This window comes from Dendrobates tinctorius, unplaced genomic scaffold (assembly GCF_039654945.1).
Source record: "Dendrobates tinctorius isolate UK_male_01 unplaced genomic scaffold, ASM3965494v1 ptg000019l, whole genome shotgun sequence".
Classification (NCBI taxonomy): domain Eukaryota; kingdom Metazoa; phylum Chordata; class Amphibia; order Anura; family Dendrobatidae; genus Dendrobates; species Dendrobates tinctorius.
Window position 1 is genome coordinate 68,876,298 of NW_027361687.1, and position 25,218 is coordinate 68,901,515.

Here is a 25,218-nt window from a genome sequence, read left to right on the forward strand (position 1 = left end):
CCATGGCAAGTAGCAGCAGGACCAGGGCAGTGTAAACATAAAAGGCACCCAGAATGCCAGCATTCAAGTGCAAAGGAAGAAATTCACACTTTTGTCATTCACAGAGTACTGATATGAAAGACTTGCTAAGGTACTGCAAAACTTTTTGTTTTGCTCTAGTCACAAACAGTAAAAACACAAAACCGCATACAACCGTATCAGTAGAGAACACAGATCCCACTTCATCCATGTGAAATTTTTAGTTTTTGTCTTTTCCTAACCACCAATTAATCTACCATTCAGTATACAGTTGATGCCATCACTTCATTAGTAGTCAGTTAATTACTTGTCCCGCAAAAAAACAAGCCCTCACATGGCCATATTGACGGAAAAATATTAAAAAAGTTATGGCTCTGGGAAGAAGGGGAGCAAAAAACAGAAACGCAAAAACTGAAATAACCATGGTCATTAAGGGGTTTAAAGGGTAGAAAAGTGCAAATGTTTTGTCGTTATAAGTATAACCTATCCACACAGGACCAACTTCTCCACTGTTGAACTGTTGGGAACCCAGAGAGCTTGAATTTACAAAGTGCTGTGGAATATGTTGTCGCTATAGAAATAAAGTTATTATTATCTTGTTGTTGTCTACTATAAACCTGCGGAAAGGGAAAAACATCCGAACTTGGTTCAAACACTTCATGCAATACTACGATTGGAAGTTATACTTTATCCATAAAATGGGGTATAACTCACTGATTGCTGGGAACACCTAGAGGATCATTTCAAACTTGGTTCAAATTACATGAAGGGTTTTTTAAGCTAGATAATCCCTGTAATTGTATTGTGTCTTTAGGAAGTCTCAAAGAAGAATCCTAAAACTTGGCACATGTAGGAACATATTGGTGCAAAATGGGAGTTAAAGGGGTTGTCCGGGCTTATCACATAATCTCAGTACATATCTGGGCTGCAGAATTATGACAATAAGTAATTTACTTTCTGTCACTAGTTTGCACGGTTTTCTAGATATTCTGAAAAGAACGTCCAAGGGGGTGTGTGTTATGACATTGAAATGAGAACTAGTCGTAACCTCCTACTCTACTCCAAACATGCCCTCTATAGCAACAACCCCACCCTCCATAGCTACAGGCCCTCCCCGTCCACATGAAGAAGCCCTCATCACACAGTAACAAATCTTCCCCCTCTAGCAGCCTCACTGCAGAGAGCAGCTGCTTCTCCCCCAGACACACGCTGAACAGTGATCTATGGAAAGTGAAACTAGTGAGGAGGGAAAATCGTCCTGCATTCTGGGCCACTCCATGATTACAATACATAACTCATTATCAGTAATTCCTTCCCTCACTGTCCCAGGCTGCTGGCAGCAGTGAGAACAGACTGTGTGATGGCTAGTGATGGGGGTCTGCAGCTTCTAATCTGCACAGGGAATACCAGTCACTGATGTAATCCGTTGTGTGACAAAGCCTCTGCTGTGTGAATGAGACAGCTCTGTGTCACTGATGTCTTCACACAGCAGCAGATTTGGTGCAGTGTATGTGTGAGCACTGTGTCTCTAATGACACAAATACTGATGGGAGCAGCCTGTCCCAGAATACAGGACGATTTTCCCTTCTCACTAGTTTCACTTTCCATAGAACACTGTTCAGCGTGTGTCTGGGGGAGGAGCAGCTGGGTGGTCTGCTCTCTGCAGTGAGGCTGCTAGAGGGGGAGGATTTGTTACTGTGTGATGAGGGCTTCTTCATGTGGACGGGGAGGGCCTGTAGCTATGGAGGGTGGGGTTGTTGCTATAGAGGGCATGTTTGGAGTAGAGTAGGAGGTTATGACCAGTTCTCATTTCAATGCCATAACACCCCCCCTTGGACATTCTGTTCAGAATATCTAGAAAACCGTGCAAACTAGTGACAGAACGTAAATTACTTATTGTCATAATTCTGCAGCCCAGATATGTACTGAGATTATGTGAAAAGCCCGGACAACCCCTTTAAGACAGCGGCACTTCCACAGGTGAAATAAAAGCACTATTTCTTTAAAGTGTAAAACCCGACTTACAAAAATAAAAAACTGACACGTTTCTAGCATTCCAGATGCCCTTAATCATAGCATAATAATGAAGTGGCAAAGGTCTAGTTTTAAACTAAACACAGCTGATGCAGAACCGCACCAGCTGGAGCCATGGCACCCACCAGGTTTCCTCCCTCGGACTTTTAACCTACAAAGTGGGGTAAGCTCTGATATTTTGCACCAATGTAGAAAAAAGTATTTTCACAAAATAGAGCAACCAAGATATAGCGTTCAAATTTAACAGTATAAAGTATAAGATTGCAATCAGGATGAGAACTTGGGACACCTCCCCAATGTGCTCTATGTGCAGAAAATATAAGCTCAGTGGATCATCATAATTGGATCTGAGTCGTTTGCTCCGAGCGATCAACGTCGTTTGCTGTAGCATCACCACCAGCAGTCTCATCAATAGAAAGTCTCTCCAGGTCTTTAGATGGGATGACAGCCGCTGATCCGTCCCCCTCCGGAGAACCTTTTGATCCAGACAGCAACATAGATACCGTCTCATTTTTATGATTTTCATCCACATGTCTATCTTGTGAAGTACATTTCCTGCATTTGTTGCTTTTCTTGCACTGCAGAGAATAGAAATATATATATACACAAAACAAAATGTCAAAACTAATAATGTTAACCCTTTAAATATGTGACCAATTTTCATTTTTGGGCTTTTATTTTTTCCTACCAATTTTCAAAGACACACAAGTTTAAACAAGAGTTTATTTTTGCTTTCATTGAAGCATCCATAGGACAGCTTATTTTTGTGCGAACCAAACTACAGCTTTTTAACCCCTTAATGACCGGCGATACACTTTTTAACAGCGCTAAGTGTATAGTTCCCCCCAGCATCGGGGGTAGCCGAGACCCCAGAGAACATGATTCACGTCGGGTTTTACCGTATCCAGTCTCGTGATCGCCGTTATTCATCGAATAACAGTGATCACAAAAAAAAAGTCCGCTTTTCCATTAATTTCTCTCTTCTCTGATATGATCCAGGATATCAAAGGAAAGAGAAATGGAGTCCCCAGAGCCCCCGGGTACCTTCACCATCCCAGGATGCTCCTGCTCCATCCTCCTGCGTCATCTTCCTGGAAGAAAATGACAGGAGCATGTGAAGTGCACCCAGCAAGATCTGCTGGCTGGCACCCGGCAATAATAGGAGGTTTTTCCCATTTGTTCACTTTGATCACTGTGATAGGGTCTATCACTGTGTTCAAAATAAAAAAAAAATTGTAAATCAAACCCCCCTTTTCACCCCCCCCCCCAGTAAGAGAAAAATATTAAAATAAAATGTATTTTTCATTTTTACCATTCTTTACGGCTGGGGTTACAGTTAGAATTGGGGGGTTCCCTTATAAAAGGTTTGGGTCTGAAGTAAATTTTTTGTGAAAGTAGAAAGTAAAATGTTCATTTTTTACATTGCTTTAGTTCTTGTGAAGCACCTGAAGGGTTAATAAACTTCTTGAATGTGGTTTTGAACACCTTGAGGGGTGCCAGTATTAGAATGGTGTCACTTTTGAGTATTTTCTGTTATATTGACCTTCCAAACTCACTCCAAATGTGAGGTGGTCCCTAAAAAATGGTTTTGTAAATTTTGCTGTAAAAATGAGAAATCGCTGGTCAACTTTTAGCCCTTATAACTTCCTAACAAAAAAAAAAAATAGATGTTTCCAAAATAGTGCTGATGTAAAGTAGACATGTGGGAAATGTTATTTATTAACTATGTTGTGTGCGATATGACTCTGTGATTTAAGGGCATAAAAATTAAAAGTTTGAAAATTGCAACATTTTCAACATTTTTGCCAAATTTCATTTTTTTTTTTTTTATAAATAAACTCAAGTCATATCGAAGAAATTTTACCACTAACATGAAGTACAATATGTCACGAAAAACATTTTCAAAATCACCGGGATCTGTTGAAGCGTTCCAGAGTTCTGACCTCATAAAGTACTGGTCAGGATTGTAAAAATTGGCCCGGTCATTAAGGTCAAACTTGGCTCTGTCACTAAGGGGTTAATCATACCATTTTGGAGGACATACTGCATTTTGATTGTTCTGCATTGCATGTTTTGTTGGAAGTGCAGTGATTAAACAATTGCAACTTTGATGTGTTTTTTTTTACTTTTTGTGCCTCAAAATAAAATGACCAAAGTGTCATGTCAGCGCTGGACCCCAGTCTTTCCCTGCATAGCGGGTGGAAGACCAGTGCAGGGACTACAGCGCTGCAGAAATATACATTTGAAAATCTGCTGCAGAGAAAAAAGTTTCATCATCTTCCCAGCAAGGCCAGGGTCAGACTTGCGAGAAACTCGCACGAGTCTCTCATGTCAATACCCAGCACTTCCCCCGGCACTCGGGAGCGTAGCGTGCGGCTCCATGTATTTCTATGCAGTGGCACGCTCTGGTCCCGAGTGCCGGCGGCAGTGCTGGGTATTGACAAGAGATACTCGTGCGAGTTTCTCACATGTGTGATCCTGGCCTAAAGAGGACTTCTGGGCAACAAATTGACGACTCTATTTTATTTACCCTCATACAATCACTCCTGCTTGTAAACAGAGAGCGTTCATTTGCTGGAATCGCAGGGAACTTACATGATAAATGAGACAAATCCATTAGATGTGATAAAGCCCATAATAACAGTAATATAATAACTCACCAGCACGACCACAACAATGAACGGTATGGCAATCAAACCTAAGTGCTTGTGACTGCTAGATTGGGGTTCACCCATTTTGTCTGTAAAATAAAGAGAAACCATTACCCTCCAGTGTATAGGTGAAATCTGCAGGACAGGAAATCACAGCACAGAGCAATAACTGTATACATAGTGCCCCGACTGCTGCAGGCATGTAGTACAGCCCAGCTACCTGGTCATATACAGGGCCCAATCATGTCAAATCTGATGGGTGGTGTAATATGCAGTAAGTGCTACAGACACAGGAGGAGGAGTGGCTGAGTTTTGATATTACCTATTGTGATTTGGTGGACCTTGTGTTATGTACTGTATATATAATTTTTTATCAGTCATTGCACAGGAGGAAGAGGAGGTGAGCTGTGACATCACCTATTGTGAATGGTGGATCCTGTGTTATCTACTGTATATAGAGGTGTTATCAGTCATTGTACAGGAGGAGGTGAGCTGTGATATCACCTATTGTGAATGTTGGAATCTATACAGTATGTAGAGGTGTTATCAGTCCACACCTCTAAGGATAATGGTTACCTTGAGAAAAACCGCTGCTTATGCAAAATTATAACACAAACACGTAACAATATATATATATATATATATATATATATATATATATATATAAATAAAATACCTTATATCCTCACGGGGGAAAGCAGAGAAAAGGAACAGAAATCCAGTGACACAAGGAAAACAAAGTAGTATAATAATAATAATAATAATAATAATATAACAGATGTGCTGGATTTTCTATTGATGGTTGCACGCGACTCACTTGTCAATGGAAGTCACATACGACTGCAACGTGAGTGAGACTCATATGCATTTTGGCCATTTTTTTTTTAACAGTAAAATCGTAGCTCTAAAATAGTAACACGACAGCAAGTCACAGACTTGCATAGATGTGTTTGGTTGTGTTCGTTGTCCTACAATTGCTGTAATGTGACATGTTTCTCGGCAACCCCAGCCCAACGCTAGGTATAAGTGCAGTGTCCCAGGTGTAGCACCTAATTTAATTTACATGGTACACCCTGAATATTGGGAGAGAAGCATAAAAACTTCTATTTTCTAGTTCTTTGTTTCTGTGGGACTCAATGTCATCTCTCTCTGTACAAAACATGATGTTCTGAAAATACAGGAACTCTTCCTCTTATCATGCCCCCTCCTCATGAATTGTACCTCTTGTTATAATCCAACCCTTCCCCATGGACTTTTCCTCATGATCTTATCTCCTCCGCTGAGGAATTTTTCCTCTAATCATCCCTCCCCCTGAGGAACTTTTCCTCTAATTATCCCTCCCCCCTGAGGAACTTTTCCTTATTTTATCACTATGTTAAATGAGTCTTTTTCCCCTACTATAGAGATGGGAAGATAAGTAACTACCCCATATCTGTGACGCTAGTGACTTCTCACAGCCAAGCTGTGAGTCCGAATAGTCAATGAGTCCAAGGTAAGAAGACAGGAGGGTACATCATAAACAGAAGGAAGAGACAAAAGTGTGGTCAGGTAATGTTTCGAGGTTAGAATACCAGAAGGATAACAGATCAGAGCATAGGGGGTTAAACATTCGGATGGCAGAACGAAGTCCAAGGTCAGGCAACAAAAGATCAAGTATACAGTACTCAGGGCACAGGAAGCACAAACCTCACTAGCTGAATGTATGTCTGGCAGAGGTCTGGGAGAAACAGCTCAGTTAAGTAGCATGGCAATCATCTGGGATAATGAACACATGAGATAGCCGACACATTCCAATCTCAGATTGGATAGTCGAGCTGTCAATCAAAGTACTGACATCTTTAGCACTCCCCTTGGACGGCCTAGCTGTCAGGAACTGCATCCCAGACACTCTGAGGGGTGGAACTGTGACAATATCAGGCCACTTATTGATTTTCTGACAACAAAGAAAAGGTAAACCTGTATCTGGATCATGTCCAGGCAGCAAAAGGATTAATAAATAAAACCCTTCACCAGCTAATTTACCACACTTTCAGACTGTAAACGAGTGACAAAGCCTCAAGGTACATGTTTCAGGTCTGATCCAGGAGTCAAGTTTAAGGTCATTTTCAATGAGCATTCGCAATATCGCTGATTCTGTTCTTTATATAACCCTGTAAAGTTTTTACTAGCAGAAAAAGGTAGACACTGATGACCAGGTGCCCCATGCATCACATGCCTACCTGACAGGCTCACGACACATACGTTAGTGATGTTTCTTGGGATAATGAGCGTCCAACTATCAGTATGGTCCCCAGCTTCATCCCAAATCAATATGGTCATATTCGGGTACATTATGTGACACAAATTACTGAAATTTCTATTTAAATCTAGAAAGGAAGAAGAAATAGATATTTTAGAAAGTTGTTTAATAATAGAAGAAGCCAAAACAGATAAGTAGGGTGCCAGTGCGTGGATATTGTGTGTGCAATCAAGCGAACACTAGTTTACGCTCCCAATGGAGGCTAATAAAATTCTAGATTAAAAAAAAGATAAAAAAAATATATTACATATAAAATAGCAAAATCTAAAGAATAAAAAAATAACATTCACTATTTCTGAAGGGTAATTGCCCAAACTAATAAAATATTCATCCCATATGGTGAGAAAAGAAACTGAAAAAACAAATAGGAATTGAAGAATTGCTGTTTTTTTACTCAGTTTGCCTCTCTTAAAAAAGCAAAGAATACAAACAAAAAAAAGCCTTCATATGTGTATGAGAGTGGAAAAAAATGGATCTTGAAAAGGCACAAGGAGCAAAAATATAAAAGCAAAAAAATAAAAATAAACAAATAATGACTGCGACTCTAAAGGGTAAAGTAAATGTGAATGTAAATGTGTGGAGTTTATCCCTAGACCTTACCTCTTATTAGAGTAATGCATTTAGTGTCTGTGCTGACGGGATTAGAGACGTTCAATGTGATGGCGCCAGTATGATTGTACGCAACAGTCAGTGTCCGGTTATCATGGCTCCTCCAGTGTCTGACCAACGCCTCTTTTCCATCTATCTTCCAGTTTATTGTCCCCAAATCTGTAGCATTGTCCAAAGTGAAGGTTATGGTCCTTTCTGTCTCATTATGGAACAGTTCTTTGATCCAGATGGGATCTAGATGGAGGAGAACGTGTGAAATTATAGAAAGATCACATAGTATTGGCCCTGAATGGGCCCCAAATCCATCCCAAACCAAGGTGGGGCCCCCAAGCTCCATTCTCACACCAAAGATCCATTCCAAACCTGGATTTCAATTCAGACTCCAGAGCGGGCCACAAAATCAATTCTTAAACATCTAATATCTTAAACATCTAATAGACCTCTGGTACCTACTCTTCTCTCCAGAGCAGCTAGTCCATCTTCTCCTCCATTTCTACTAATGGCGCAGTGGAGGAGAGGTGGCGATAGCTCGGTGATGTTAACAACTTGCTTATAAGTGGTTAGCGAGCTACGCAGGTGAAGCCACCTCTTCTCTCACTGCATTTATGGCACTAGTCAAAGGAAGGGATTGAGGGTACTCCTTAATGACATCAGATGAGAGTCCCAAAGGTAGGTCTTGCAACTATTAGACATTTATGGCATATTCTGTGGATGTCATAACTGTCTTTCATAAGACAGCCCCTATAGACAGATAATAGACAGATAATGCACAGCGAATGTAGCGGTGGTCGCATATTCCCACTAATGCTCCATTCACATGGAGACCTTTGGGACCCCCGTTCTCATGATCTCTTGGAGGTCCTAGTAGTCTGGTCTCCATCTATCATGCATTTATTATCTACTGTGTGGATGGGTGATACGTTATTTATTGGAAAACTCCTTTTTTGCCAGGTTGTAAAAACAAGCAACTTTACAATTTAGTCAAATAGCCTGGTCCGACATGTTCCCTTCATGTGAGCCTTATCTCGGCATGCCATATTCAGGGTATATGGTGCACTGCGCTAGGAGTTTTTCTTCTGGCAGCACATTCTCAGGAGAGACTTATGCATTGCTGTGGGGTACCATAACATCTTAATAGCACCATGTCACCGCTGATACCCGTAGCTATGCGGTGAGTGAGGGTCAGCGCTGTCTGCACAATACAAAGGACTCTTCTATATTCATGAACCATACATTCTCTTTGTAGAGGAAGAGCAGAAGTTTCCATATAACATTGTCTGATTTCTCCTACTCTACCACTGACTAGAAGCAATTCACCTTCATATTAAGCAGTGCACTTTTGTTTTAGCAGTGCAGGGGTTAATCTGCTCAGTTGAGAGCTCCTGGAAGCTTTCCTGCATTAGCCACTCTACTCTCCTATATAAACTGGACTCTGGCAAGTAAGCATTGCCATAGCTAGCTTCATTGCTGCATGGTTCAGGACATGGGTGGGCATTTCATTTTCCTGAGGGGCTACATGAGAGACCGTGACTGTTGTGGAGGGCAGAACCAATAGGCTGAAATTAATTCTACTCAATATTAATATCAATATATTATAATTATATCATTGATAATTATATTATTAATTGTATCACTTAATATTGAGCAGAATTAAGTATGCTGACATCCACCTAAATATCATTTGAACCAAAAGTACAGCCCCTTCTGTATATCGTATGAGCCCCCCCTTATATATTGTAAGAGCCCCCACACAGCCTCCCTATATGGACTGCATGAGCCCCACACAGCCTCCCTATACACTGCATGAGCCCCACACAGCCGCCCTATATACACTGCATGAGCCCCACACAGCCTCCCCATATACTGCATGAGCCTCACACAGCCTTCTCATATACAGCATGAGCCTCACACAGCCTCCCCATGTACACTATGAGCCCCACACAGCCTCCCCATACACTGCATGAACCCCACACAGCCTCCCTATATACACTGCATGAGCCCCACACAGCCTCCCCATATACTGCATGAGCCTCACACAGCCTCCCCATATACAGCATGAGCCCCATACAGCCTCCCTATATACACTACATGAGTCCAACACAGCCTCCCTATATATACTGCATGAACCCCCTCACACAGCCTCCCCATATACAGCATGAGCCTCACACAGCCTCCCCATATACACTACATGAGTCCAACACAGCCTCCCTATATATACTGCATGAACCCCCTCACACAGCCTCCCCATATACAGCATGAGCCTCACACAGCCTCCCCATATACACTACATGAGTCCAACACAGCCTCCCTATATATACTGCATGAACCCCCTCACACAGACTCCCTATATACACTGCATGAGCCCCACACAGCCGCCTTATATACACTGCATGAGCCCCACACAGCCTCCCCCATATACTACATGAGCCCCCCACAGCCTCCCCATATACAGCATGAGCCTCACACAGCCTCCCCATATACACTACATGAGTCCAACACAGCCTCCCTATATATACTGCATGAACCCCCTCACACAGACTCCCTATATACACTGCATGAGCCCCACACAGCCTCCCCATATACACTACATGAGCCCCACACATCCTCCCTATATATACTGTATGATTGATATGATGCATCATCCACATAGCAAACCTAGAGCTTGCGCCTGTGCTGTAGCCTCACAGGACCGCGCAGGCGCACTCTGCTCTGCCCTACTGTGAACAGAGCAAATAATAGCAATGTGCAAGTGCATAGTTGTGATTGATGTGAATGGCGAACCGAGATCTCGCGCCTGTGAAGTAGCCTCATTCAAATGACGTTATAATGCGCTTGCACAGTGCTGTTTAATGCTCTGCTCACAGTAGGGAAGAGCAGAGTGCGCCTGCGCCGTCCTGTGAGGCTACTGCTCAAGCTCTCAGTTCGTTATGTGGATGTTGCATCACATCAATGAAAGCAGGAGGATGCGATTAGGAGCAGAGAGGAGGGACATACGCCGCAGCAAATACACGCATCTAACAGGACCACACTTATTTACATACAGTGCGGGAGCATATGAAATGGTATTTTTGGGGGCATACAGGGAGAGTCAGGAGCTGACAGATACGTTTGTGGAATGCAGCTCAGGAGCTGTTAAAGGTGATGGCATTTGTTCATAGGCTCAAAAACTGGTGACAGGTTCCCTTTAAAAGTGTAGCTGAAGGGCAAAAAAGGGAGGATGCATAAAGGACTTTATCAGCACTCAAAAAAATCTTCTAGGGGATATAATCCTGAACTGTAAATAAATATTCATTTACTAGAAAGTACATTCAGAAAAGTGCAATATATTAGAAAAAATAAATGAATGAATAGATGAATTCTAACAAATTATGTTAGAAGGTGCAAAAAGTGCCAAGTGCAAAACTCCTTAAGTTAGGCTGGTTTCACACTTGCGTTTTTTTTCCTATACTTTACATGGGTGCGCATACACATGCGTTTGTACGCGTTTGTGTGCGCATGCTTTTTTTGTAGTGTGCACTCGGGCGCACAAAATGCATCCTGTTGCATTTTTTGTGCGTCTGACTTGCCCAAAAAAAAATGCATGCGTACACAATGCGTTTTTTTTTCACCCAAACACCCATTATAGTCTATGGGTGTGCATATGTGCGCATGGTAATGCGCACGTATGCGCATAAAAACGCATGCGGTTTTTTAAAAAAACCACACCCAAACCCGCAAAAAACGCACACAAACGCATGATGCGTTTTTTATGTGCGCTTGCACTGCGCATGGTGCGCAGCGCAAAAAACGCAAGTGTGAAAGTAGCCTTAGTGCCTACTAAAATTATTTAAAACCATGTGGCCTAATAAGCAAAAAATAATCTATATATACACTGCAAGTAAAGTGCATAGTGGGTTACTTACAATAGAGATATTGCGTTGAGGAAAATGCAGTGCTGTAGCATGCCCCTGGGGTGGTAGTAACCACAGAGAAGAGTATTGTCATAGTGATTAATTATTGTCACTTACCCAGAATCCGGACTTCCACCGTCGTCTGTTTGTCCTTTTGTCCATTGCCATTAGTACGATCCAGTGTATAATTTCCGGCATCGCTCTTGGTCACATTATGAAGGGTGACAAATTTAGTGGTACTGTCCTCACTTAACCTGCCCTGAAACTTGTCTCGTATAATGGGAGTAGAATTACAGGGGATATGGGAAGTCTCACCGCCATGATGGACCTTAAACACTACGTTGGGTTCACACAGGCCAAATGTCACCCTTGAGGACACCATTACATTCTTGACCTCATGGCTTTGAGTCAATATAGCCCAGATAGAAAGGAGAAGTGCTGCAAAATAAAGAGCAAATATATATATTACCAATTGCTGATATGTAATTAGGGAATATGACAATTTCACTTACTTATCACTAGCATATAGCCTAGCCATGCAGGCTCAGACTGGAACACAGGAGAGCAGGTGAAATCCCCAGTAGTCCCCTGGGACAGAAGTGAGCAGTGGTTGGCGCAATACAGACAAGGGATCAGATCATCATTCATTAACCAAACTACCCAGACTGTTATATAGAAGCATCAGCAAAGTTGTGAACAAGGGTCAGGTAATATTACATGGCACTCAACAGTGGGCCCCCAGAATCAACGTCAGGGGTGGGCCGTTGTCACTCCAGTCCGACACTTAACGTATGTGCAGCATGCCTTTAGGACAACATAACACTGACTACAGGGAATAACAGTTAACATGACATTGGTATTGTCGATGTTCAGGTGGGGTGTCCTACATACTTCATAACACTCCATGCACGATTCATTCCCTAGAACCCCAGTGCCCTCCTTTCCGAATAAAGGCACTAACACCAAATATTGGATAATATTGGCCACAGCAGCCTTTAGGCTGCGTTCACACGTCGCGGTTTTTTTGTGGCATTTTTGCACAAGGAAAGACTGGAAGCAATGGGATGAAGCTGAATGGGAGGAGACACAGATTAGATATTAGAAAAAACTTTTTGACAGTTAGAGTGATCAATGAGTGGAACAAGCTGCCACGAGAGGTGGTGAGTTCTCCTTCAATGCAAGTCTTCAAACAGAGGCTGGACAGATATCTGACTGGGATGATTTAGTGAATCCTGCTTTGAGCAGGGGGTTAGACCAGATGGCCCAGGAGGTCCCTTCCAACTCTACCATTCTATGATGTGGGGGGTTAAAGGGGACTGCACATGATGATGTGGGGGGTTAAAGGGGGACTGCACATGATGTGGGGAAGGGGGTTAAAGGGGGCCTGCATATGATGATGTAGGGGGTTATAGGGGGACTGCACATGATGATGTGGGGAGGGGGGTTAAAGGGAGACTGCACATGATGTGGGGGGTTAAAGGGGGACTGCACATGATGTGTGGGGGTAAAGGGGGACTGCACATGATGACGGGGGAAGGAGTAAGGGGGGCGGCACATGATGATGTGGGGAGGGGGGGTTAAAGGGGGACTGCACATGATGATGTGGAGAGGGTGTTAAAAGGGGACTCCACATGATGTGGGGAGGTTGTAACGGTGTGTGCACACGTTGTGGATTCTGCTGTGGTGTACAGTACTATTGTAACCTATGTAAAATTAAAACCGCTGTGCGCATGCTGCGGAAAAATCTGTAGCAGAAATGCTGCAGGTTCATTTCCGCAGCATGTCAATTCTTTGTGCGGATTCCGCTGCGTTTTATACCTGCTCCATTATAGGAATCTGCAGGTGTAAAAGTGCAAAGGCAATCACATTAAATTGATGTCACGCGCCGAAAGTCGGTGGATATTTGTATTGGACACATTAATTCCTAAAGGACTGAATAGGGAAATTGAGTTGTTTGGCTTTTACTGATCAATTTATATTGCAAATTGGGTTAAGCAGCAAGACCATACAAATAATCCTCTAATTGTGAGTAGGACCATCCCTGAGGAAGGAGACAGATAGTCTCTGAAACCCGTTGGAAGGTTTCATGGTCCTTGCTGCAACCAGTAGCTGATGAAGCTGGCGGAGTCACATGGTGCCTGACATTACGCAGGTCCTACACGGCTGGAGAGGCACGTGAATGCTGAAGAGCACGGGAGATTCACGGCGGCTGCTACCACCTGGAGCATTACCGACAGGCGACTGTCACCGGCCGGGATAACGCTTGTATAAGGTATTTGACAACACTCTGTATTAACATTAGCAGAATATTTAGTTTTAAAAATGTGTATATGATTTAGAACATTTCTATGTAAAATCTCATGTTAAAATCGCATTGCAGTCTGACAGCAATCGCACTGCATTCGGATGTAAATCGCATGCTAGGTGTGAAAAATCGGATTGTACTCGCATAAAAAACGCCTGATACTCACATGACAATTGCATTACACTCGTCTGACTCTCCTGCATCAAAATTGGAACCATTTTTAAATCACTAGTGTGTCTCCAGCCTTACTGTGTATGTAATGGTGGTGTGAGATCAGAGGCCCAAGGTCACCTAACCCCTTACAACATCAGGTACTTACTCAAATCTGTGAAAATTGCCTGTTTGCCCGCTTTGATGACAATTCTGATGCCCAGAACCCATTTGGGCCAGGCTGGAGGAACCAGGGTTTGATGCAAGGCATCACTATCTGTGTATTCTTAGTGTGAGATCAGCGGCCAAAAGTCATTTAACCCTTTCATTAACGCCCTTTGGTGCCCACTTAGATGCCTAGTTTTGTTGCTGATTTTAAGTGTATTCACATCAGGGCACCTTGCTGCATTGTTTTTTTTGTTATTATTGTGATGATTATTTTTTGTTAAACCTATAAAAAGCAGAAAAGAAAAAATTGCAAAATAACAAACTGACGAATAAGAAACCAACTTCAGCCTGGTGCAAAGTTACCCCTCAGAGACCAGCGCTTACCTGAGAGTATGAGCCGCCTCCGCAGATCTCACCGCTCCGCAATGTCCGCATGTCTTTTCCCCCTGGTACTTCTACAATCTCTAGTACTCATTCACAGTGTCTGAGTGTCACTTGAAGATCATCCCTTGCTTAACCCATGGTGATGGTTGCTACACAGTTTAGAAAGGAAGTTGTTTTCTGCAACCTCTCATGCCATAAACGTATGTGTGATTATAGCTACAGTATGCAGTGGCGTAGGAAAGGGGGGGGGCGCATGTGTGGGGGCGGCACGGCAGGAGCAGAAATTCCTCCTCTCTGTGCTGTGGGAGTGAAGCGTGGAGGCGGCCCAGGCGTAGGTGGGTCACTCACCATTTGGGAGGAGGACGCTCTGCCTCTCCCCAGCCTCCCTCCATGCTCAGTCAGCTGCTGAGCTCTCCCTGCAGGTGGCTCCCTTCGTCAGTGTCACACACACAGCAGGCAGCCTGTGTAAGTGTAAGGGTGAGTGCACACGCTGCGGATTCTGCTGCGGGTTTTTTCCCGCGGAAATGCAGGTAAAGTGACCTGCGGTTTGGCCTGCGGTTTTGCCCTGCAGTTTCACACCTCTACTATGTTAAAGGTGAGAAACCGCAGCAGAATCCGCAGAAACAATTGACATGCTGCGGAAAAAACCCCGCAGCTTTTCCGCAGGTAAAAAACCGCAGCGTGAGCACTGCGGTTTTGAAAACCCATAGGCTAACATGGTAAAGTACCATGTCTGCGGAACTGCTGCAGTTCTGCAGGGCCAAAACCGCAGCAAAACCGCAGCGTGTGCACATACCCTGACTCATACTGCGGCCCGGGGCAGAGGAGGTGGAGCTGAGCCTGCACATTACTGTCTGTGCTGCCTGGGAGCAGGCAGTGTGTCAGAATGTCTGTGTGATTAATCATTAACATCCCTAACCAGTAACCGCCCAGGCCGGTACCCCCTCCCAAGCGGGGCCATTTTTTTCCTTTCCAGACCCCGCATCCGAGCAGGCCATTCACCACCCGGGGGGGCGCCAAATTCGGGAACAGCCCCGGGCGTCAAAAGCTCTAGCTACGCCTCTGACAGTATGTGCAGCTGTTCACCCATTCCCTGCTGTCAGGTACTGAGTATATGCTACTATACCAACTAGCTGCTGTGTGGCGTCCTGTACAGAGGAGCCGATGTATCTAATCTGCTGTATGGCGTCCATGGCGTCCTGTACTGAGGAGCCGGTGTATCTAACCTGTTGTGTGGCGTCCTGTACTGAGGAGCCGATGTATCTAACCTGTTGTGTGGCGTCCTGTACTGAGGAGCCGGTGTATCTAATCTGCTGTGTGGCGTCCTGTACTGAGGAGCCGGTGTATCTAACCTGTTGTGTGGCGTCCTGTACTGAGGAGCCGGTGTATCTAACCTGCTGTGTGGCGTCCTGTACTGAGGAGCCGATGTATCTAACCTGTTGTGTGGCGTCCTGTACTGAGGAGCCGGTGTATCTAACATGTTGTGTGGCGTCCTGTACTGAGGAGCCGGTGTATCTAACCTGTTGTGTGGCGTCCTGTACTGAGGAGCCGGTGTATCTAACCTGCTGTGTGGCGTCCTGTACTGAGGAGCCGGTGTATCTAATCTGCTGTGTGCCGTCCTGTACTGAGGAGCCGGTGTATCTAACCTGTTGTGTGGCGTCCTGTACTGAGGAGCCGGTGTATCTAACCTGCTGTGTGGCGTCCTGTACTGAGGAGCCGATGTATCTAACCTGTTGTGTGGCGTCCTGTACTGAGGAGCCGGTGTATCTAACATGTTGTGTGGCGTCCTGTACTGAGGAGCCGGTGTATCTAACCTGTTGTGTGGCGTCCTGTACTGAGGAGCCGGTGTATCTAATCTGCTGTGTGGCGTCCTGTATTGAGGAGCCGATGTATCTAATCTGCTGTGTGCCGTCCTGTACTGAGGAGTTGGTGTATCTAAGCTACTGTATCTGTTCTTCGGTTCCGATCCAGGTACAGACATGTAACTTGTGTAGTCCGGAGACGCTGCCATACAGCACAGACAGTTGCTGCCACAATAGTAATAACTTCATATAACCACAGGCCACATTACAGACTGAGATGGAGCAGAAGCAGGACAAGTCCATTCACGTGGTGAGCACCCAAATCCATGCCGCTCTTACTACAGCCTGATACATCTTTCTTCCTTGCAATCCGATGGATTCTGATGAAGGTCCAGATAAAGGACCGTAAAGTTAAAATCATTTATTTTGTTGGATTTTAGCAATAAATGACCTTTACTGCTCATCTAGTTGAGTGACAAGTCTTGTGTTTGCATTTATATATGGATTGGAACCTTTCTGTGTTCCCGGAAACATACCTGGAGAGACACACGCTACTGAGAGCTTTATGAAGTAGCACCACCCATGGTTTGTATACTGCAGCACTGTCCCATTGACACTTTTCTGGTTATTGAACCTGTCAAAGACTGAACTCCTTGTGTTTCCTCCCGCTACTAATGTACCTATACCCGACATTGCCATTTCTGTGTGTGGTTCCACTATTACTCCCCAGCAACAGGCCCGCTGTCTTGGGGTCATACTTGACTCTGAGCTTTCCTTTGCCCCCCACATCCGATCACTGGCTCGCTTTTGTTATCTGCACCTCAAAAACATTTCTAGAATTCGACCTTTTCTTACTTTTGACTCTGCAAAAACTCTTACTGTATCTCTTATTCATTCTCGTCCGGACTATTGTAACTCTTCTAATCGGTCTCCCTCTTACCAAACTCTCCCCCCTCCAATCTGTCTTGAATGCTGCAGCCAGGATCATATTCCTCACCAATCGTTACACCGATGCCTCTACCTTGTGCCAGTCATTACACTGGCTACCCATCCACTCCAGAATTCAGTATAAACTTATTACCCTCACCCACAAAGCCCTCCATGGCCCAGCACCACCCTACATCTCCTCCCTTGTTTCAGTATACCACCCTACCCGCGCCCTCCGTTCTGCTGATGACCTGAGGTTAGTATCCTCAATAATCAGAACCTCCCACTCCCGTCTCCAAGACTATACGCGTGCTGCGCCAATTCTTTGGAATGCACTACCCAGGCTGGTACGATTAATCACCAATGCCCACAGTCTTAAGTGTGCCTTAAAAACGCATTTCTTCAGACTGGTCTACCACCTCAACGCATTTATTAACTATCCCTGTTTTGCCTCTATAAAATTTTCTTCAGGTTCCTTGTAACATCATGTTCTCACCCGCTTTTTGCACTTAATAGCCCTTTGTGTCTGTATTGTTACATACTTAGGCTGATAACCGGTTCATGCAGCAACAGGAACACCTGATTCTTACATTATGGCTGGTCCGAACAATAAAAGGAACTGTTACCACCCACCTTTCGTGTCTCCCCTTTTTCGTCATAGATTGTAAGCTTGCGAGCAGGGCCCTCATTCCTCTTGGTATTTGTTATAATCTATGTGATTATTGTTATGCTGTAATGTCTATTGTCTGTACAAATCCCCTCTGAAATGTAAAGTGCTGCGGAATATGTTGGCGCTATAGAAATAAAATTTATTATGTTCATATACTAATGTCTTTACTTTTGGTAATCTTTCTACAAGCCACCAGGGGGCAGTATTTCTTCAGTCTGTTACACAAGCACATTCAGAACCGTCAGTGCTGCCTACAAGTAAAGTCCCTGCCCGGTGAAAACTACGTAATTAATCAAACACAAATATCTTTCTTTAAACCCAAAATGTGCCAATTACTTGGTGACCAATTTGATATCAGTAAGTTTTCCTAGGTTCCATTTCTTTAATGCATTGAAAATATTAACAATAGAGACCAAGAGAAGCAACAAGTATCATCAATGACGAATGAACAACTGTGGACTCATGTCCTAACACTGCACACACAAATATTATCCTTCATTTTTAAGGTCCCCAATTGACACATTCAATACGCCAACGTGGTAAATCTTTTCAAGATTAAAAAAAGTGATTTAAATGTTATATAATAGAAAATTTAATAAAATGTGAAAAAAAATGGCCGACGAACATGTATAAATAGAATTGATTGGTAGGAGTGGACAAGGTGCGTTAGACGAGAAAGGAAGGGGACTGGATGGGTGAAATGAAAAGGAAGGGGGCGGGTGGGTTAGATGACAACAGGGAGAGGTCAGGTTGGTTAAATGAAAGAGGGGTAGACAGTTTTCTCACCTCTTTTTGGAAACGCCTCTCAGTGGTGGGATACCATGTGATTGCCGAGAAGCCTGGAACTCATCTGTTACTTTTTTTAGACTGTTCAGCAAGCCAAAGTCTAAGAGCAACGCCTCCCTTTAGTTCCTCTCTAATCTGTCTCTTAGTTTCCTATTGGGTAACCTCCTCAGTTCATAAAAAGGGGAAAACCCAACACGCGCCTGCTAGTTAAGATTCTGGTTTTGCTTTTTGTCCTAACTCATGGGCCAAGGCTCGATAAAGGGTCGATGCTAACTTTTAGGACTGTTACCCCCCCCCCCCATTAAGTGCTGCTGGAGTTCAAGTTCTCTAAAGAGGCTATTTGGATGATAAAATCCATAGATGTTTATAGGAGCCCATACACAGTGTCAGACTGGGGTCCCAAGGTCCCACCAGTAACATTGACTTTGGAGCGCCCTCTTTTTACCGGCATACAAATATTACACTACCCTCATTCACAAATTTACCTACGTCTCTATATAATAATAAACTGGGTAGTTTGGTTAATGAATGATGAGATGCTGCTTTTTCTGTACAGAGTGAATCAACTGAATTATGACAAGTACTGCCCATACAGTGGGGTTGGGGTCCCTAATCTGCACAGGGGCCCACCGGGGGATTCCCCTGTTCCCCTATGGGCCATTCCAAACCTGCCCATACACCTTCAACAACGACTACCAAAAGTTCTCGATATACAAAACAAGTTGCACTCTGTCGTGCTAAAGCATGTAGACATGGAATATATAAAATATGAATACTGCTCTGGATAATAAGAAAATTTGAGGTATTCACACTAGACACGTGTATATGTCAGCCAGGGCAGTAGTTGTGGCTGAGCTTATCTGGCTTTGCAGGCCCTGACCTCCTTTTACATAAAAATCATGTTTCACTTTCAGCTTATTGCCTTTCTGTTCTCTCCCAATCCAAGCTTTAGACAAGTCCAGTTTTCCAGTCACTTCCGGCATTTCAGTAACATTTCACAAAATCTTCAACTTTTTCCTCTCTGGTCACATCTGTTACATTCAAATCATCACCAACATCATCTTTCTTTGCGGTTCCTCCGCAGTGCAAGGTAGCGGCATCCTGCCGACTATGCCAAGTGTGAGGCTGTGTGCCCACGTTGCGTTTTTTTAAGCATTTCCGCAGCGTTTGTGCCGGCTCAGACGCTGCAGAAACACTTAAAAGTTGCTTCAAATTAATTTGCATGCTTTTTGTGCCAATGCATGCGTTTTTAACCGCTCAGGAATTGCTTAGAGGCTAAAAACGCAGCATGCTCATTAATTTCCGCATAGCTGAGCGTTTTTAGCCTTCCCCAATGTTCCCAGAAAACGCGTGTCAAAAACGCGCGACTTTTTTGCACAAAACGTGCAAAAATCGCGCGGAAAAAAGACGCGCGTTTTCTGGGAAGGGGATCAGTTTCCTGAGCGTTTAAAAACGCTAACGTGGGCACATAGCCTAAAGGTTGGCCAGGGCAGTAGTCGTGGCTGTGCTTATCTGGCTTTGCAGGCCCTGACCTCCCTTTACATAAAAATCACGTTTCACTTTCAGCTTACTTGCCTCTCCATTCTCTGCGCCCTCAGGGTTCCTCCTTTGCTCTTCAAGGTTATCTTTGGCCATTTGAGGAATAACAGAGACACAGTCCAGTTATAACTCAAAACGCAAAACTTTACTCTCATATCTTCGCAGCACATCCAGGTTCAATACAGCATCTTCAGCAGGTTTCACATTACATGTCACTTCAGCTTTCCCTTCACTTCTCTCCCTGTCACACAGCTCGAGATCGGTTCGTACCATATTATTCATTTTCTCGGTGTCCTCCCTGTCCAGACTCACTGCCACCGGGTGTTCCCGCAGCTGTTTCGCCCTGGATCTGAGGGCATCAGCCCAGGCTACGACCTGCCACATGGTGAGCGACCTGCCTGTCTGTCCTGCCGTGTCCACCTCTGCAGCTTTCACACTTGTAGCTCAATCTTCTGTAACTCCTGCAACTGTGTCTATGCTGTTCCCCACACACTAGATGCCTGAGCAGTTTCTTGAAACTAACGTTACGGGGTCTTAGAGTTGCCCGGGCTTATAGCCCACCCGAGCTCTATGGGTGCCTTCGCCCTTCTACCACTAATCAGGAAGCTCCCTTCCTCTAACTACAATGACCTCTCCTATATTAACTATTTACACTAATACACTGCTGTGCTAAACTAGGTGCACTAAAATGCCCCCATCTAGTGGCCTAACACTAATATTACACTTTCCCTGTACAGCACACACATATTACAGTATATCTACACATATTAACGACATTAAATAATACCAATAAATATGTACATATCTATACATTTTGCACTGGGACATGATTAGGGGTCCAAGACGGCTACTGTAATCCCCTTACATTCTCCCTTCCTTTAACCATGGTTGTCCCCAACCATGCAACACTTGAGCAAAAACTTTAATATTTACATTAAATACTCCACGCAGGGAGACTAGTGTATAGAAACAGCTCAACGTGAGCCAAGTCCAAGTGAAGTAAATGTCCACTTCCTTTTTTTCATCAAATATCTGTACAGGCAGTCCTCAAGGGATGTCCATTAAATCACCCACGTTCAAATGGGTGACCCTCCTTTTTGGGGAGGGTCAAGAGGGTGCCCAGAGAAAGTTCATCCGTTGACACTGTCAGTCTATCAACTCAAAACCATACCCATGGGTACTTTGTCCCTAAGGAAGGCATCCCCCTCCCTTTGTGTCTGGCATGATCCCGTGTCCATGTGCGGGCTGTCTGGCCTTTGAACGCAGTCCGTTGCGGCAGCCTTACCCGGTCCGTCAGTCCACGGACCCATTGTTCCATTAAAGTTAAGACCTGCTATTCAGCAGAAGGGGCACAATGGGCACAACAAAAACATAATTACAAATCACCATTGTCTTTAGGTCGTACCGGCCACACTTGCTACTGTCTCTGGGAGCACAACTTGGCTCCCTTGCCCGTGGGGATGCAGAACAATCCCTTGTGCTGATTCTTCATTAGTAGTGCAACGAGCACAACATTTCACAGTTATTATTTTTTCTTCTAAAACACACATAATTCACTGGGACGCGTCCCGTGCTGCTTTTTTATCAGGCTTCCATGCCCGTGTGCGGGCGGACATGGACTCTGCAGCCGCAGAGTCCGTGGACTGCCAGGATGCAGCAGGGGTAGTGCTGGAGGCAGAAGCAATATGTGGTACTGACCTTTCCTGTCCTGAGCCCGCATAAAGTTCTAGGCCTTCATCCTCCTGGCACAATGTTCCCGCTACTGCGCAATACCCCCTAGGGCAGTCCTCTTTAAAGAGAGAGACCCAGTCCCCTTTCAGCTGGGGTCTCCCATTTTTCAGGGAGACAGTGTTGACATAGACTTTAGCATCAGTTCCTGCCTCCTGTATGAAGCCATACCCTTGCTCCACGTTTGCGTAGACCAGCTGCCCACCAGAGCGGCGTCCGGCAATAACGCCCTCCCTGTATTGGTTTAGCTGGGCCCAGATTTCCTTTTCTCATAATTTATTTTGGGCAAATATGTCCGCGATCCATACTGACTGTCCAGGGATGTGTGACGGGCCCTGCTCTGCTGTGCCGTCCCGTGGAGTGCCCAATACTGCACCTGCACCTACCATGGGCCTGCTTTCCCATCCCTGATGGCTGGGGGTTAAATCCAGGGGATCGCCCCCAGGGACAGAGGGCCGTGAGACAGTACGGCCTGGCAGGGTGGAAGGCCGTGGCAAGAACCAACCTCCCGGTGTTAAGGGTCGTGGTTCCCTCGCTGCTGACCTCGGGGATCTGGCAGCACACGTCCCGTGAACGTTGGATTCTTCTGCGGACACTGCGCACTCCGGCTGCTGATGACGGAGTCCCGGCTTGGCTTCACTTCCGGTTCAGGCTCCTCTGGGGTTGTCAGTGGTTCTGGTCCCCGCTGCTGCTGTAACACTGTCTCCGGGCAGAAAGGTTCTGCCTCCTGATGGTGCTCCTGCTCCCGTTCCCGCCGTCGTGGAAGCTGCGGCTCAGCATCCCATGGCTCCCGGTACGGCACGTTCTTCCAGCAGGTGCTCCTTCAGGGTGGTCGGTGCCTCCAGCTCCTGGCGGTGATGTTCCTCTTCATGATGATGTGGTGGCTCAGACTCCGGAAGCCGCCGGGGATCCTTCTCTGCAGGTAACTGGCACCATTCAGCCATGTCGTCCCACTTCAGTCTGGGCCGAGTTCTTTCCTCCTCCTGCTGCCACTTCCATTCTAGGCAGCCTATGCTCCCGCAGTGGAGGGTACAGGAGTGGTGCATCGATGAAGTATCTCGCAATCACGTCATGCAGCTGCACACAGGATTTTCTTCTTTGCCCCACCTGTTCTAGGGTGGGGTCACTTCCAGCCGCTCCACCCATTTTCTTGCGACCTGTTGCAGGTGGCGAGTTCTTCTCCGACGTACTCACCAAGGGTGGATCAGGGGATGTTACCAGCCAGGTTTTGGCACCATTTCTGCGCTGCTACGCCCACGAAGGGCATCATCATGGTGGTTGTTCTCCTCATTGGCACCCACCTCCGCCATCTTTGTTATGGCAATGTCAGTTCCAGTCCAAGCTTTAGACAAGTCCAGTATTCCAGTCACATCCGGCATTTCAGTAACATTCACAAAATCTTCAACTTTTTCCACTCTGGTCACATCTGTTACATTCAAATCATCACCAATATCATCTTCTTACTTTGCGGTTCCTCCGCAGTGCAAGGTAGCGGCATCCTGCCGACTACGCCAAGTGTAAAGGTTGGCCAGGGCAGTAGTCGTGGCTGAGCTTATCTGGCTTTGCAGGCCCTGACCTCCCTTTACATAAAAATTACGTTTCACTTTCAGCTTACTTGCCTCTCCATTCTCTGCGCCCTCAAGGTTCCTCCTTTGCTCTTCAAGGTCATCTTTGGCCACTTGTGGAATAGCAGAGACACAGTCCAGTTGTAACTCAAAATGCAAAACTTTACTCTCATATCTTTGCAGCACATCCATGTTCAATACAGCATCTTCAGCAGGTTTCATATTACATGTCACTTCAGCTTTCCCTTCACTTCTCTCCCTGTCACACGCTTGAGATCGGGTTGTACTGTATTGTTCATTTTCTCGGTGTCCTCCCTGTCCAGACTCAATGCCTCCTGGTGTTCCCTCAGCCGTTTCACCCTGGATCTGAGGGCATCAGCCCAGGCTAAGACCTGCCACATGGTGAGCGCCCCACCCATGTGTCCTGCCGTGTCCATCTCTGCAGCTTCCACACTAGTAGCTCAATCTTCTGTAACTCCTACAGCTGTGTCTATGCTGTTCCCCACACACTGGATATCTGGGCACTTCCTTGAAACTAATGTTACGGAGTCTTACAGTTGCCCAGGCTAATAGCCCACCCGAGCTCTATGGGTGCCTTTGCCCTTCTGCCACTAATCAGGAAGCTCCCTTTATCTACAATGACCCCTCCTATATTAACTATTTACACTAATACACTACAGTGCTAAACTAGGTGCACTAAATTGCCCCCATCTAGTAGTCTGACGCTAATACTACACTTTCCCTGTACAACACACATTTAGTGCAGCACGGTGGCTCAGTGGATAGCGCTGGAGTCCTGGGTTCAAATCCCACCAAGGACAACATCTGCAAGGAGTTTGTATGTTCTCCCCGTGTTTGTGTGGGTTTCCTCCGGGTACTCCGGTTTCCTCCCAGATTCCAAAGACATACTGATAGGAAATTTAGATTGTGAGCCCCATTGGGGACAGTGATGATAATGTCTGCAAACTGTAAAGCGCTGCGGAATATGTTAGCGCTATATAAAAATAAAGATTATTATTATCTACACATATTAACAACATTACGTAATACCAATAAATATGTACATATCTATACACTTTATACCGGGACATGCTTAGGGTCCAAAACTGCTACTGTGACCCACTTACACACGTAGTGTCCCAGAAGCATGAGACCACCTTGTCGTTGGTTGCTGGGCATGCATGAATTGGCCAAATTATGTGCTGTCTCAATTTTTTCTTATTATTCAGAGCAGTATTGCTATTCATATTTCATATATTCCATGTCTACATGCTTTAGCACGACAGAGTTCATCTGTTTTTGTATATGGAGGTGGCTGCTCCTAGTATGCACCTGTTCACATTAGCTTAGGGTCCCGTTTCACATAGCGACGCACCAGCGATCCCGACAACGATACTACCTGGTAAGGATTGCTGGTGCGTCGCTACATGGTCGCTAGTAACCTGTCAAACAGGCAGATATCTTCAGCGACGCAGCATCGATACGGTGATCCGTATAACGACCTCGGCGGTCGTTGGTACCTTGTCACACAGCAGCGATTCTGATGACTCACGCCTGCGTCCCTGAGTTCTGAGTCGCCAACGATGAAAAAATGGCCCAGGACATTCGAGCACGATCAGCGTTATCCAGCGGGGGCCCGGTTGCCGCTATGTGTCACATGTAGCGAGATCGCTGGCGAGTTCACTGTTCCGTC

The 25,218-nt window shown here is 45.1% G+C and overlaps 1 protein-coding gene across 4 annotated transcripts in view; it reads right to left on the reverse strand.

Annotated features, from left to right (window-relative positions):
* Positions 1-1,926: 1,926 nt before the first annotated feature.
* LOC141083037 (uncharacterized) overlaps positions 1,927-25,218 on the reverse strand; it is a 28,798-nt gene continuing 5,506 nt past the window's right edge. For 2 of the 4 annotated variants that reach the window (XM_073567190.1, XM_073567192.1), the window contains exons 2-6: positions 11,619-11,939; positions 7,603-7,845; positions 6,923-7,069; positions 4,713-4,792; positions 1,927-2,630 (exon numbers count right to left, since the gene is read on the reverse strand). In XM_073567190.1, coding sequence (XP_073423291.1) covers positions 2,388-2,630; positions 4,713-4,792; positions 6,923-7,069; positions 7,603-7,845; positions 11,619-11,883 — 978 coding nt within the window. In that variant the 5' untranslated portion in view covers positions 11,884-11,939 and the 3' untranslated portion in view covers positions 1,927-2,387. Of the gene's footprint in view, positions 2,631-4,712; positions 4,793-6,922; positions 7,070-7,602; positions 7,846-11,618; positions 11,940-12,013; positions 12,042-18,693; positions 18,818-25,218 lie in introns of those variants that run through there. The other 2 variants (XM_073567193.1, XM_073567189.1) reach the window with 2 other exon arrangements.